The 16,139-nt window shown below is 40.8% G+C and overlaps 1 protein-coding gene across 4 annotated transcripts in view; it reads left to right on the top strand.

The window, feature by feature from the left end:
- Positions 1–15,685, top strand: part of nhsb (Nance-Horan syndrome b (congenital cataracts and dental anomalies)) — a 53,586-nt gene extending 37,901 nt beyond the window's left edge. For 2 of the 4 annotated variants that reach the window (XM_034221380.1, XM_034221383.1), the window contains exons 2-12: positions 4,361–4,513; positions 4,603–4,742; positions 5,090–5,137; positions 5,362–5,406; positions 5,533–5,577; positions 6,060–6,252; positions 6,483–6,614; positions 7,146–7,298; positions 7,926–11,093; positions 11,305–11,446; positions 11,605–15,685. In XM_034221380.1, coding sequence (XP_034077271.1) covers positions 4,361–4,513; positions 4,603–4,742; positions 5,090–5,137; positions 5,362–5,406; positions 5,533–5,577; positions 6,060–6,252; positions 6,483–6,614; positions 7,146–7,298; positions 7,926–11,093; positions 11,305–11,446; positions 11,605–12,232 — 4,847 coding nt within the window. In that variant the 3' untranslated portion in view covers positions 12,233–15,685. The remainder of the gene's footprint in view (positions 1–4,360; positions 4,514–4,602; positions 4,743–5,089; positions 5,138–5,361; positions 5,407–5,532; positions 5,578–6,059; positions 6,253–6,482; positions 6,615–7,145; positions 7,299–7,925; positions 11,094–11,304; positions 11,447–11,604) is intronic. The other 2 variants (XM_034221381.1, XM_034221382.1) reach the window with 2 other exon arrangements.
- Positions 15,686–16,139: the final 454 nt, after the last annotated feature.

Below are 16,139 nucleotides of genomic sequence, written 5' to 3'. Positions count from 1 at the left end.
TCAGGGCTCTATAAATAAAAATCTACGGCAGATATGTAATATTTAATACAGCCGAACCGTGTATTACAATGCCGTTATGTGATGACTTCCAAAGAGAAAAGCAAGAACACTCGGAATAAAGTATTATTTTATTTAAAAAAAATGTTTTTCCCATTTCATATCCCATAAACACCATATCCCGACATGCATTGCGGCTAAAACAATCGATGTTTTAGCCTATCAAAACCTCTGAAAAAATAAAGGTGTCTCTCAGAATCGAAAGAGAAAAACCTATGGGAAAAACACAAAAGCATTGTACACAAGTTAAACCAATACATGTCGTATAATTAACTAGGATAAACTGATGTTTTTTAGTGGATGAGTACTGCAGATATCACTGTTAAATCATTTGATCATTGGTTTTATTATGAAAACGTCGAGACCAGAAATACTGTGTTCAACCCGTAACTTTACATGGAGGCTGCCGCATACCTCAAATCCTCTTCGTAATATCTATCAAACTATAGATCCTACATATCGACTGGACGTGGATTCTAAAAGTACAATATACACTTCTCGCTAGAAATCTAATCAAAAAGCGTTTTAATGGCCAAACTATCCTACAATTTAGGATTTTACAGAGAGGGTTATTTGTGAATAAACGACCATCTGTAACGTTAGCATTCAACGGGAGCACTAGAGGGCGAACATTTTAAAACGTAATTATAGGACGTATTAAGTGCTTGAACAAACGACATATTTGGTCGTAATAAGGGCCTGAACAATCGGCCCATTTGGTCGTATGAGTTGGAGGACTTGTTGGTCCTGGTTGTCAACATGATAACTGAAATAATGTGTATACAAGGAGAAAGAGCTATAGAGATGTTCAAACTTTTTAAAAGTTATAGAAATGTTCGATCACCTCCCAACAACCAATTTGAACGTAAGACGGCTGTAGGTAGAGGGGTTTGGATGACTTTTTCCCTACCAACAAACAAATGGGTTCTACCGGCAAATATGTATCACAACATGTAGTTTGACAGTCTTTAGACATCGTTCTGTTTTATTAAGGACAGAGGGAGAACTATCCTTCCTAGTGTAACTATGTGAAGCCAAACACTAATTTTACTTTATTCAGCACACTATGTAAATTGAATTCAAAGTCCTACAGAACTATATGTTTGCATTACATCTGTTAAATCCTTGAACTACAGTTTTTAGAGTCCATGGCCCCAGTGAATCGCTGCATTGGTCTCTTTTCTGTATTGCTCTGCATTTTTGTATTACATAGTGTTTTCTCCCTTTTTTTCACTGTACCTCCTCTCCTCCCCTCTCTTGCTACTGTTGGCATGCAAGTCCTGATGATGACACTGTAAGTTGCTGACACTGCACCTGCAGATTTCAGTATAAGGGTATGCAGAGATGGAGGCAAACAGTCAGGAAGCAGAGAGATGATGAGTAAAAGAGCAAGTCAGACAGAGTCGGTCTTAGATGAGTGTGTACATGTGTCTGCTTCTGGACGCTATAGCAATGGGTAACTCTCAGAATAAGCATAATTACAACCAAATGCTGATGAGGAGGAAGAGGTGCAGGACAGCAAGAGTGATTCGAGAAAATGCAGGTAGGGAGATGAAACTCTAAAAGATGCTGAATACAAACATTTCGTTACATGCCACAAATCATTTACTCTGGTATTAGTAATGCTGGTGGGTGCTCTGAGATATCATAAATAATTTGAATCCAGCACAACGTTCATGTTTTCTGAGTCTTTTTAGGGCTATGAGAGTCGCCACCAGAGGGAAGGTTGGTGAGGCTGTGAGACTGATCACTGATACATCCCGTATTAAAGTTGTTGCTGGAGCCTGGCAATAAACTTTAAACCTACATGTCATTGAAACTTTGCTGATTTGTTGTTATTTTGTTAGCTGTGCAGGTATTCTACAATATTGTGACAGTACAGGAATGTGTAACAGCTACATATTTCGTTGCAAATTGCTACTTAACATGCATGCTTAAGCTTATCTTTGCAGATTATCTGAGAGTTTATCATACATTGTTCTTCTGAAAGAGGAAAGGTTCTCTGTGCTCACAGAACATTTGAATTTAAGTCATCTCTCCATACAAGCCATTTGTGGTGCAGTGGGAACCTAAACAAGTGTGATGTGGGAAGATGAGACACATTCACTGAGAAAGGACTTCAGTGTCGTTTCTGAATGACGTTTGCATTTTTATTATATTCTAGATGTTGCTATGTGGGAAGAGGAGTAGAGGGGATTTCAAGATTTCTTTAACCAAATTGATGCGAAAGAACCATTCAATGCATAAGACCATTTAAAGAAGGGTATTTCTTTATATTTGTTTAGGGGTTCTTTAAGTAAAACATATTTTCATGTTTTGAAGACATACAGAATAAAGGAGCCAAAACCGCTGCATTTTAGCACTACAACTTGATGATGGTTAGGAGACTCTCCATAGCAACAGCATAAGAGAAAGAAAGAAAATAGTATAAAGATGAAGAGAAGGAAGAGATGGTAATAAGACAAATCAGGCTAACAAGTGGGCTGGCTGACAGTAAAGCAACAGCAACCCATTCAGTAAGTACAACTCAAACCCATTAATTGAGAAATGTTTTTTTGGAGAATATGCAGATATGTTAGTTTAATAAGCAGACTAGCTCATTACAGCTAACTAAGCATTCCCAGGATTGCAGCTTTTAGCAAAAGCTCAAATATTGCCCCATAAGTGACAAATTCCATAATGCCTTAATTCATCTTGTATTTATTTCAATGTGGCTTTACATTTATATTACTGATTTTCTTTAATGCAGTATTGTTAGTATTTTACGACAGTGTGACGTGGAAAACAAGACAGTATCTTCATCTGTATGCGACAGTCTTCTGGGAAGAATGCTGTGTAATTGTTTATCTAGTGTGAATAAGCTGGCTTTCTGTGTTACTTTAACCTTGTGGTTTAAAATCGTCCGGGTGCTGCTGATGTGAGCTCACTGATTTAATTGCGGGGAAAGACGAGCCTTGATGAGCTATGAAAGGTTGCTTGGCTACTGATGTACAGTGTGGCTTCAAGGGCACAATTGCATTTTTAATTCTGAGTTAAAAGAGAGGAGATAGATTTGATAATAAGAGCGAAAGGGGCTTCAAGAGCAGATAAAAGAAATTAATAATATAATAATCACAGACAGTCCTCTCTCTCGCTCTCTCTCTCACCTCACTGTGAATCCACTGTTTTAATCTTTTGATATGAAAGTTAGTGAGTCTCAGGTGTACATAATGCATGATAGTAGTATTTGCTTTGTTTTCTGATAAAAAGAAAAAGGGTAGTGACATAAAAATGGAGGATTGTGAGAAATGTTCAGTGGTGTCCTGAATGCAGCGTTGCAGTGGTGAGGGGTGTTTAGCTGCCACCTGCTGGCGTGTATCGGCAATTTTCGACTGTGACATGCCTAACATAACACTTGTAGAATTTGTTTCTTGTGTATCCACTTCTAATATTATTTTTCTTAGTTTCCTTTCTTTTGTGTATTGCATTTGTTGACTTGCTTTGGTGTAAGGCCACTGCCTGCATGGTGGTATATTGTAAAGCCTGGCTTGGATCTCATCTTGTTGTACAGTAGTTTCTCATTCTGTGGCATCTCTGGGATGCTGGTGGGTTGGAATACAAAATGTCCTATTTCAGGAACCATGACTTAAAGAATCAATAACATATCTGGCAATGATTTATCACTAATATAAGAACATTGTATGAGTCGAAATGTATTTTAATTTAAGGCATACAAATATTTCAATGGTTCATTTGATAATTTTGTTTGAGAATATCCACTATAAGCGCAATATCAACTCAGGGCCTCAAGACGTATCATGCCTCATTGTACAAACTCGATGCCTGGGCAAGTTGAGGACTCCTAGAAAAATATAGTTGAAGACCTGAAGGTATTTTTTGCCAGCCAAAACTGTGATGCTACTATCGTTTTGACCTTGCGCATCTTTGAGTGTATCAACGTGGCAAAATGTGTTCTAAGACAGAGGACATTTTCAGTATAGATATGTTTGTTTGTCTTTCTGTGGACAGATTTAAACGCTGTAATGTCAAACCACAAAAAAATGCAGTCACAAAAATTTACAGGTGTATAGTTAAGATCAAAATCAAGGCAGAGTTCAAAATTAGGTCTGGTCCGAGCAAGAGCGCAAAAAGCATAGGAAAAGACTGAGGATTCAGCTCAGGCCCACAGCTCATTTTTGGCTCCTGGGCCTTATAATTGGTCAAATGGCAATGGTTCTGTAAGATGTGTTCTTACATTCCCTTGAATGAATAAAATCACAAAATGTAAAAACCTGTACCAATCTGTTTTTTTCTCTCTCCTTAGCGGTGTCGAACTTGGATATAGAGAGCAAGCTGTCGCTTCACTATCAGGCTCCATGGCACCAGCACCACAACGTGTTTCATCCTTGTAGCCGACCACCATGTTTGGAGGAGCTGCACAGAAGCGCTCAGTTCAGTCTCAGGGCGCTGCACCGAGGTGAGACTTTGGCTGCAGTACAGTAGCTTGTGTACAAATGTAATGTAATGTAATGTAATGTAATGTAATGTAATGTTTGGGTTTCACAGACGAAGAACAACAGCCCCACCGCTCCACGAGTCGGGAGAGAAACAGGGTGACGATCTCTATCTCAGTGGCACCCCCTATGCCCACATTTCCCTCGCCACACAGCATTCGCCGGCAACAGAGGAGTCACCTGGCACGAGCGGTAAGGTTTACGCATATCACACAATCATATCATATCAACCAATCAGGGATCTGGATTATCCAGAAATGATTTCTATTTAAATGGCACATTTATAACGTGATTAATTTCTTATGAAGCAGTTCACACTTGTAGGACAGTACATTCTTAATGTGTACAAAACAAGCCTTATCACTGTAAACTGAACACTGAACAGTATACCTTGTATGTTCAGTGAGCTACAGGATAGTGAGGACGACATTAAGTAGAACATGAATAAGCTTTTGCATTTTTCTTGTTCACATTTGATTCTTATTAAATATATGTTGCAACTAACTGACACCGTATCTCATTCTGATGTCGCCATACAGCAAGAGAGAGCAGAGAAGGAGCGAGAGTTAGACTATCAACCCAGGAAGGTAAACCAGAAATGTGTTTGTTCATGTCTGTAGATGTCTATATAGAAGCCTGCTGTAATATGTGTGTTATATGCACCTGTGTGTACAGTCTCTGTTATGTGTGTGGGGTTTAATGTAAAATCCTACTACATAACTACATTAGATTCCTGTCTAAAAAAAAGGTTATGTTCAGAACTTCTTTATCGCATTGAATGTACCTGTATTTATTTCTGAATCCCTTGAAGGAGAGGACCGTGAGAGAAACAGAGATCCAGACCATACAGAGAAAAGTAAGAACATTCTCTGACACATATTCAGAAGAATTAACAACTATGTTTCATTTAATTACTAAACTACTAGTTTTACCTACACCATCAGCTATAATTGCATGTGTGTATGTCCTTCTGCTGCCACAGGAGAGGCCAGGCAGAGAAGCAGATGTTCAGACGATCCAAAGAAAGGTAAGAAAGATGTTTAAGGGTACACTATCATTCTTCCACTGAATAGTAACTCTTTAGAACAATAAAAATGGAAACCACTGGAGAAATAATGTAGATTCTCTTACACTGCATCCTTTACCGTTTAAGTTTCCTGAAGTCTTAGATTTATTGTTATGTTTTGGATTACTAAAGGCATGTCATCTGTTCTTTTGTTTTTATTTTGTCTTTTTTATTTTGTTTCTGTTAATAGTTTGCATGCTTTTACTCACTTCACCCTATTGAAGGTTGCATCTTCATTCCATGGAATAGAAAGGTATCAAGCATTTTATTGTTTTTGTTTTGTATCCCTTTACCACATGTTGCATTAACCTCTTGATAGCTTGTCCCTTGCAACCTGCATCCTATTAGTATGTCCCACTAAGTAAATGATGTATTAAAACTGTAGCACTATATCAGCCCCTACCACGTATAAAAGGTTGCTGCCATCAATCTGTTCCTTCCAGGCTACCTCGACAGGAGAAGGTGAATGTGGTGAGGTCCTAGGAGGCCACAGAGCAAAGGCCTCAGCCCCCAATGCACCCTCGACCAAGGATAAACAGACAAACTGGTCCAAGGAAAATCTCCCGCCAACAGATCAGATGTCGGCAACTGATTCTCACTCCATCTCCTCCTGCATTATCCCCATTAATGTAACTGGTAAGACAAAAAAGAAAATAGGAAAATTAAGAAAGAGCAAGGTTGACCCTAGTAAGGATCAATCTGGTAATTTGTTATTGAGACAAAAGTGCAAACAATTGACTAAGTACGGCTACTGTTCCCAAATCAGGAATCAAACCCAGACTGCCTGCATGAAAACCAGGAATCTAATTGATAATATTAAACTGAAGCTTTTGATATGGCTTATGGCTTCTTTGTTGTTATTGCAGGAGTTGGGTTTGACAGGGAAGCAAGTGCTCGTTGCTCTCTAGTCCATTCCCAGTCGGTTCTTCAGAGGAGAAGGAAGCTGAGGAGGAGGAAGACTATCACAGGAATACCCAAAAGAGTACAACAGGACATGGGTATGTTATAGAGCACACCTGGAAAATTTAGAGTTACAGTATATACTGTATTGGTCTTAATATTGTAGTTTTGGCAAATTGCTATTGGTTTCATTAATATTTTTCCAATTGAATTGCTGAGATCTGGAAATGAGGTGACCTTGCTAATACAGCCATGAGTTCATGAGGGCAAGTTTAATGAGCAGCAACAATCACATGCTAACAAAAATACCAGGCAGTCTATTTTCGTATGCAAACTGTACAAGCTACTTGTGAGCTACTTCCTTGTTCAGCGTTGTCCTTTTTACTTGTAATTTTGCAAACATGCTGTTTCATAATGCAATGGACAATTGTCATGTACATTTTAGATGCTATCATCTTTGTTTTTGCATCCAAATAATATTGTTTAAAGAACATTGTTTAGCTGTGGATGTGTTCACAATCTGATCATGATCATGCAAGGTCCCAATTCTCAGCAAAAAAGCTTGTGTGTAAAATGTTACCATTTGCTGTAGGATTAACATTTACCATGGTTTATTGGTTTGATTTCAGACTCAGATGAATCACCTGTAGCAAGAGAGCGCACAGTTATTGTCCACTCCAACTCGCACCACCTCTCTCTCTGTGAGGAGGACCTTTTAATCAGTGGTCATCTCCATCACACTCGTGACTCTGGCTGCCAGACAGATGATTTCCTTATAGCATGTAAGTAGTTGGTCCTCTACGTGTTCTATGGACTAGGGCGAGAAGTTTGTTTAAGTAATTCCACCTACAAATTAAATTACAAAATATTTGACTGCAAATGATTACAAACAATTCAAGCCACAACTTTTTTCCTGCATGATACAAAATGAAAACTTTCCTGGTACTCCTTTTCCAGGACTTCTCTTGTTTCAGCTCCTACAGTCTCTAGGTAGTATCAGTACAGTTTCATACTGAACTGCAGCCTATGGCCTTTATTTTTAAACGTATCAATGGCAATTATTTCCCAGTGTTGGTTGGCTACAACACAGCTTCCACATTTATAACCTACGTGGTATGTTCATGATTACATTTTTTACGAAAGCTCGTTGTAGCTTATTTATTTTGCATTCGGAGTGCACCAGATTTATGCATTTAACTTTAAAATGTAGGGTGAACATTCCTGTCTTTTGTCATATCCCTTTTTTGCAATGTCAGTTTTTTTTATATATATATATATATATATTGTGCAGCCCTACATAAAACTGGAATTCAAAACTATTAATACATGTTAACTTGGTAAAATGCCGACATCCAAGACAATAATATTTCCAAGAAATAATAATCCCTCATCTGTCTTGCCATCCTTAGGTACAGCTGCTCCCTCCAGGAGGCGCATCAGAGCCCAACGTGGCCATCAGGGAATCCCTGCCTCTCTTTCCCATTCAACAGGCAACATTTCTTCCCTGGGTGACCAGTCAGATTCCACATACACCAGTGCTGCAGGCCACGGTGGACGCTTGCGATCTCGTAGCCTTCCTCGAGAGGGTGGACGTCTGATGGACAGTGATGATGATGATGACGATGATGATGATAATTATGATGATGACGACGAAGATGAGGACTTGTCACCATACGAAGCAGATGACTTTATTCCTTCGGGCCCTAGTCCAAGAATGAAGATGATGATGATGAAGGATGAAGAAGAGAGCACAGATGACCAGGCAGCTCCTGAGCCACTGCAACTTGGAAGCCTAAAAAGGTTGCAGCGGTCTGGGGACAGAGACAGGGGGGGTGGAGGAGGGGGTAGCCCAGAGCACGGCTGGATGGAGAGGGGCCGTTCTCGCTTGCCCCGCAAGGCTGATATGGGCAGCTGCGAGATCTCATCAAGTTCAGATACTTTCAGTAGCCCTATTCACTCAATGTCTACAACAGGAGTGCTAGGCAGCCATGTGGACCACAAGGAGGACCACCAATCATCGAGCGGGAACTGGAGTGGTTCCAGTTCCACCTGCCCCTCTCAGACATCTGAAACCATTCCCCCGCCTTCTTCTCCACCACTGACAGGCTCATCCCACTGCGACTCAGAGCTGTCACTCAACACTGTGCCCAATGCCATTGATGAGGGTTTCTCCCTGGATCCCTCCTACCACTCAGACCTCAGACCCCAGGGCCAGGGCCACAGGTCCAGTTCATTCACATCCTCAGCCACAGACCAGATGGACGATGCAGGTGTCAGTACAGCCAGTGAGGGGGAGTGGACATACCCTCAAGATCAAGACCAGACTGATCCGGACCAAGACCCTGACCAAACCCAAAATCTGAGCCATGGGTTAGCCCAGGAGTACAGCTCCAAACAAGGTCTACAAGACCAACCCTGTTTTGGTGGCACCACGACTAGCAACAATGAAAAAGGTTCTGGCTCTGATTACCCATCTGATACAGAGAATTTCTACTCCTCCTCTGTGCATTTTGGGTGTAATCAGAGTTACAGAGGATACATGTACAACTATGCAAACCCAGGGCCAGATTGTGGTCAATCCAACACTGTGGCAGCATCACTGTCCCATCGAGTTTACCCCCATCCCTCAGCAGACTTCAGAGCAGGAACAATGACCCTTGGGAGGACCTGTCGTCCACTGAGGAAACCAAAAGTCAAACCTCCACCACCCAAACGGACAACCTCGTTGAAAGATACATTTAGTGGTGTGGATGTTGGAACGGACACACAGGCAGATCAGGATCAACCAAAGGTGATTAGTGAAGAGCTTACCTTGTCTTCCACAGAGATGAAGCTGGAACTTGAGCTAGAGATTGGAGGTGCTCCAGAACCATTACAAACATCCTGTCTAGTGGCAGAGCCTCTGGGAACTTGGGGAAGGGGACTGGGTGAAACTGTGGACATAGTAGAGCCAATGTCCTTCAGCTCTGCAGATACACATTCATTTAAGAATGAAGGTGCTGTGCAATCTGACTATGCAGACCTGTGGCTTCACAACAATGAGCTGAAGTCTAACAATGGTGAGTACGCATCCATGTCTAACTCAAGCACAGCCACAGGTACTACTGTCATGGATTGTATGAAGTCACCAGACAGCTCTTCCTCCTCTACAGAAACTCAAACCCGGACCCTTGCCCAGGCTTCAGATACCAGGACAATAAGTCCACCTCTCCCACCTGGGTCACCTGAGAAGCTGGCTGGCCTTGCCTCCCCATCAAGTGGCTATTCCAGCCAATCAGAGACCCCAACATCAACATTGCCCTCATCTTCGGCAGCGTTCTTCCCAGGACCACTGTCGCCCTCAACTGGCAAGAGAAAGCCCAAAGTGCCCGAGAGAAAGTCCTCTCTCTCTTCCCTGCAGCACTTCCCCAGAGATGGATCTTCCATTTCCTCTGGCTATAAGAGAGATCCAGACTTCCCACCTCCACCCTCTCAACTTGATCTCAATGTTCTCCATGGTGGTTATGTCAGACATACACTATCCCACCGAACACACCACATGCACACGCTCCATCACAGCAAACATAGAGTGGCAAATGTTTTATCCACTGGAACGAAGTTGTTGGCCCCTGAGGCATCAAATGCCAACCCACCACCAAGTTCGAATTATGCTCTAACAATTCCACGCTCTAATTTATTGGTGATAACTCCATCTGCGCTTCGTTCAGTACAGCTCCATTCTATAAGCCAATCAACAGAAAAGTCTGCGAATACAGACCAGGAATCATCAAGTGGAGCCGAGACAGCTACAAGACCCAAATGTCCTCCTAGTGTTTCTACCCTGGCTCCCCCACCTATTAACACAAGGCCCCTTCCTCCTCGCAGACCACCTCCAAGACCCCCAGCTCATGAGCACATCTCCTCCCCTGAACACTTGCAACCACCTCTTCCTGGTCGCCACCCTGATGGGCCTCCATCCTATGAGAGCCTGCTACTCAGACAGGACCGCTATGGACCTGGAACCTTCTGGGCTATGACGGCCTTCAGAACCCGGATGGACCCAGCATCAGAACATCCCGAGGACAGCTCACCTTTACATAGGCCTGTGCCACGTGCTCCCCACCCTTCGCCAGTGGATCTACACACACATATCCACTCACACACAGAGTTCAGAGGGCTCACACACTCAGCTCATGGACATCCAGAGTTTAGGGTGTTGGGCGAGCGCTCATTTTCCCAGGATGATGATGATGATGAAGACGATGAGGAGGAAGAGGAAGAGCAGGTCAAAGAGCCACTGAGGGCTGCATGTACCAGAGGAGGCATGCGATCGGTCCACCTTCCACCCCCAGCATATGAATTTGCCGGGCTTTCCCACTCAGACTCAGGGCCCTGGGCCAGTCCAGTCAAAGTGCCTGGTACCTCAATGGAGACATCGCATCCTTACCTAATCAGCGATGCAAGAAGAGGAAGATTTGAAGAGCATGAAGAAGACGAGGAATTGACATCAGGTGCTACCAGAAGTGCCCATCAGCTGCAGCCACAAGAGAGCAAAGATGACTCCACCACTCCTGACACTGAGGATTACTTCAGTAAAGGTGAGCTAAATTTGTCTGTCAGAATTAGCATTGTAGTGCAAAGATAACAGAAAATGCAATAACATGCCACTGTTTATTTACGTTGCCAACAGCTGCTACAATAACTGGTTAATTGCGGAGTAGCCTGTAATAATGAACAGAGAGGGAATAAAGGATGATTATTTCCCCTATTGTATACATAATGATCAGACAACCAGATGACATGTGATAGGGATATTTTATTCTGCAGATTCCACACCAAGTGATAATTCGCTCTCCCCTCTGATGGATGACACCAAAGTGGACGATGACATTATTCTCACATCACCCAACAAGACCCGTACAACTGAAGACCTGTTTGCCATGATACACAGGTGCTAAAAACATGTTGCATTGATGTCATCTTATTCAAAAACTCTGTCTACATTGTCTATGTACTGCATGAACTATATATTTGTCATGTTATTTTGTCGAACCCTGTTCATTCACTGCCTAAATCTTAATAGGAGTGTCCTGTGATTTCCTCATACAGATCTAAGAGAAAGGTCCTGGGCCGTAAAGATTCAGGAGATCTAAACGCGAAGTCTCGTCTCTGCCCTGCAGCACCAGTAATGCCTGCCTCCACTGTCATTATCCCACCAGCCCCTCCTCTCAACTTGCCAGCCACCTTAGCCTCTGCTGCCGGGGCCCAACGAGCCCCTGTGCCAATCTATCGCAGCGCCAAAAAATCCAGCACTTCAAACGAAGAGTTTAAACTCCTGTTGTTAAAGAAAGGTAGCAGGTCTGATTCAAGCTATCGCATGTCAGCCACAGAGATTCTAAAAAGCCCTATCACACCTAAAATGCCAGGAGACCCGTTCGAAGAAGGCGTTATTAGACAGGCTGAAGAGCTACCCTGTACACTCCATGAGCCCCACCTTTCTGGCCTGGACCCAATCCAGATACCAGGACTTTTTCCCAGAGCCAACTCTGAGAGTTTCACCCTTAAAACCTTGCCTATGTCAGCTGCATCTCGACAGGGACGTTCTCGGATCCCCCCTGTAGCCAACAGCAGTCGCTACAGTACACGCAGCCGCCTCTACACGGCCCCCATGCAAGCCATTTCTGAAGGGGAGACAGAAAACTCAGACGGGAGCCCCCATGATGACAGATCATCCTAAAAAGCCCTGATCACAGATGTCCTTTATTCTTAGCTGTGTCGTACATTTAAAATGGCCCGTTCTACTTTTCTAATCTTGGATAGATGTATGATCACGGCGAAAATTGTAATACTTCCGACACACAAAACTTGACTGTTGCTTAATTGAATCCCGTTTTGGATCTACTATTCTATTCAAGGGTGTCAGACAGAGTGTTGTGAGAAACTGAATCATAAAGGAATGATTATGAAAACTTTGAGGTTATACCTAAATACTGTATTATCAAAAGAATAGCTCCCTTATAGTTAAAGGAGCCAGACATAAGACCTATTTTGATTGAACTGTCTTTTTTAAAACAATATACATTTAAAAAACAGTCCCAAATGTTTGGTAAATAATGATAAGAAAAGAAATGTTGCGTACGGACAACGTGCGTGTGCATGAACGAGCACATGCAGCGTCCACTGATATTTCTACTTCTTGTGTTTTGAATAGCGTGGGTGTGTGTATGTGTGTCTCTGAGGAACTGCTTTCTTACTAAAAGGAAAAATTCTTATAAAATGTCATATTCTTTCAACTTTGGTGCCCAAAGCATTGGCCAGACTTCCCAGAGACCATCCTCAATATTCCTGCCAACAAGCAAGGGTTGTTTCCTTGTGGAAGTTACTAACAACACATCACCAACTTATCTACTATATTTCCATCTGAAGACCTGGCATAGAGAGTATATCACACAGAGCCAATCATATATTTCTTCACATTAATTATATCCAAAAAGATTACATGATGCATGTATTTTTGTAAAACTGCGCCTCAGAACATGATGATGAAGTTCCACCATGTTGCATGACCCTATATGGAAACATCCCCTGGATCCTGGTTTCTGTCAACATTTGTTGTGGTTCCTTTGTATTATAAGAATGATAATCTTTCACTGTGAAAGGTTTAAAATACATTTGTATTACATTGCCAGTTATCTTAATTGAGTTGTCATTGATTTGAGTGTCAATAAGAAGGAGCAAGGGCTTGTGCCTAGAAGGGGCCCATGTGTCAAAGATACAGGCTAATTTTGGACAATCGCACAGTGGCCTTTCTATACTAGAGGTGGTTGTAAGCAGGACATTTACACGTCCCCTGCACATATACATGGACTTGTGCCATGTTCCACCACAAATCAATCAAATACTAACTTAAACCCAACCTTGAAATCTAGTATGTTTAGACTGATTAAAGGTTTCCACCTGCTGGCCAGTCTTGCTGTGCAGACCTGAAGTGGAAAGGGTGCATTTCAAAGCAGTTTTAAAGATACCATTGAGTGCAGACGGTGAAAATGCTTTAGAAGGTCCTCAATCGGTTTGACTAGAGGTTAAATTGGAAAGCTTTCCAAGAACCAACCTCACTTTTGCACTTCATGATTCTTCAAGAATATTCCTTGAAAACATAAAATATATCTTATAATTAAATTGCATATGTATATTTGTACTGAATATAAAAAGTAATATCTATATAAAACAACAAGCTGAAATGTTTAGGGAAACAACCTGAGTGTAGCATAGAAGAACAGGTTTCACTGACAACATCTCACATGAATACTAACGATGTACACTGTTCTCCTCTCCTTGTTGCCTCTCTTTCATTTGCACTGACCCAGTAGCATTAGACAGGTGAAAGCTCAACCCAGTGGCTGGTGTACACCATTTTGTCTTATCCTCATATCACAAAATCTGAAAGAGAGGAGACAAGAGGAGGAAAGGACTACATATCACCAATAGTAAAGCAATGCATCCATTGCATTGTTCCATCCAACACCTGGGTTAAAGTATTACATCGCTCTCATCCTTCAAATAAATGTTAAACTAAAAAGTGTCCGGTATGTTACAGAAGCAAACTATCATCACTGTAAACTTTGAACTCTCACCTGCTTATCACATTAAACACAACACATGAACAGCTTAGATTGAAAGACAATACTTCAGTAGGAACCATTCACTGTATTCTGTGAATACCTCAGCAAGCATATTACTGTTTTATTGTAAATGCTACAGATAGATAGATAGATGATAGATAGATAGACAACAAAACCACAACTGTTTTTTACTCAGCGAATTTGAATTGCAGAACTGACACTGTGTAAGATGGAGAGGGTAAAAAGCTGTGAAATGATTATTCAAATTTTACATTCATCATACCCATATTGCTGAAGCGCACTTGTTCCTGTTCATTGTTTTATTTGTTGTGTTTTCTATCGCATGCAATAAGTAAAGAAAAAAAAGAAGAAGAAAAGAAAAGGACACCACCACCATATCATTATTTTTATCTGAGGGATGTCTCCATACCACGAGAATTTTTTTTGTATTTTCTGTTCAAATGTTCAAGTTCAATAGTGTGTTCTATAGATGTACAAACTGTCTGGCTAATTCTGTTCTGTATAGTCGTGATCACAAACAGGGGTTTATCTTGTACTGTATATCTACTCACTGGACAATCATACGTATAAGAGACTGTAAAGAAAATGATATAGAATCTGTCGGGATGGAGAATTTAAACACTTTTGGTGCTGGGTCCTAGTCTTGCTGGAGCTGTGAAGTTGGGAGTGAGACAAATATTTTCCAAGGGAAAACTGCTGATCCAGTTTTAAATTGCATATCTTGAAAAGATGCTTTGGATAAAAAAAATGTACAAATAAAAAATATAGCAATGGAAAAGCAAAATATCTATTATGAGATCCAAAAACAAGTCTGATCTAATCAGAAAGTCATTATTGTTTTAGTTTTGACTCATAGCTGAATTGTTTGATAACATTATTACTGAATAATGAAAATAAACAAATCAGTTGTGTTTATCCAGTACTCAATGAAAAACGCAATGTGTGCTATTTAAAATTTGTAAACGAAAAAACTCAAACGAATTTTACAATTTGTTTATGTGATTTTTCCGTACTGTACCAGGTACTGTTTGTATAGAGATATTTTAAGACAGTTTCCATAATATGAAAAGCAGTGGATAGAAGATTGACTGACACTATTTCAATAGAAAGACAAACTGTGAGGTTGCCATGCAGACTCTCGTTAACACAACCTAGCCGTCTCAAACCTCAGTCCTCAATAGTAGAAAACAAAACCAAGAATCTTTAATGGGTTCTTGGTTTCAACTTGTTTTCAAATGTCTGCACGCAACTTTGCCCTACAGACAAGTTTGACAGAAACCACTGGGCCATTTTTTTCAACGGTATACAGTATGGAATAACACTAAACAGACTCTAAAATATGTGACAGAGAACTGAAAATAACACAGATGTTGAAGACACAGTGTAACTATCTATTTAAAAGAGGCTCCATGTTTAAAACTAGCTAGGACTTAACAGATTTGAATCACTTTTGTATTTTTGTATAAACCTGTAAATACGTTTTTAAAGAAAAAAAATGTTTCAAATTCTTTCTTTTGTAAAATAAATCAATAAAACAATAAAAAGAACAACGTTTTTTTTCAAAGTTTACATGATTATTTCCAAGCCTTTGTATATTTTGGAGCTGTGCAACACCTTTAGTCTTGTATTTATTAATTTGTTTGGGTGGCGGGGTTACAACATTGTGAACATGCCATTATTATATATCTAATTCATTTTAACAGCTCATCAGGCTGCTTAGTAACTGTGCATAGAAAAAAGCCAATAAATAAATGTGATTGCGTTGAAACAGAAGGCCTTTTGTGTCACACTTCATTTCCTCCCTATCAGAACAAGGTGCACTGGAGAACATCTCTCCACTGGATGACAGTGTTTCAATGGTGTCTAGTTTCAGTCTCAACTACAGTATTTCCCCTTCAACTGCAGCTAATATTCAGAAACTGCCCACAAAGGATCCATTATTTGACAAAATCCAAATAAGATACATTTTAAAATAATCTAAAGATACCCTCAACAGAAAAA

This window comes from Gymnodraco acuticeps, unplaced genomic scaffold (assembly GCF_902827175.1).
Source record: "Gymnodraco acuticeps unplaced genomic scaffold, fGymAcu1.1, whole genome shotgun sequence".
In the NCBI taxonomy this organism is placed as follows: Eukaryota; Metazoa; Chordata; class Actinopteri; order Perciformes; family Bathydraconidae; genus Gymnodraco; species Gymnodraco acuticeps.
Note: the sequence above shows the minus strand (reverse complement) of the source record. Positions and strands in the feature narration are given on the sequence as shown.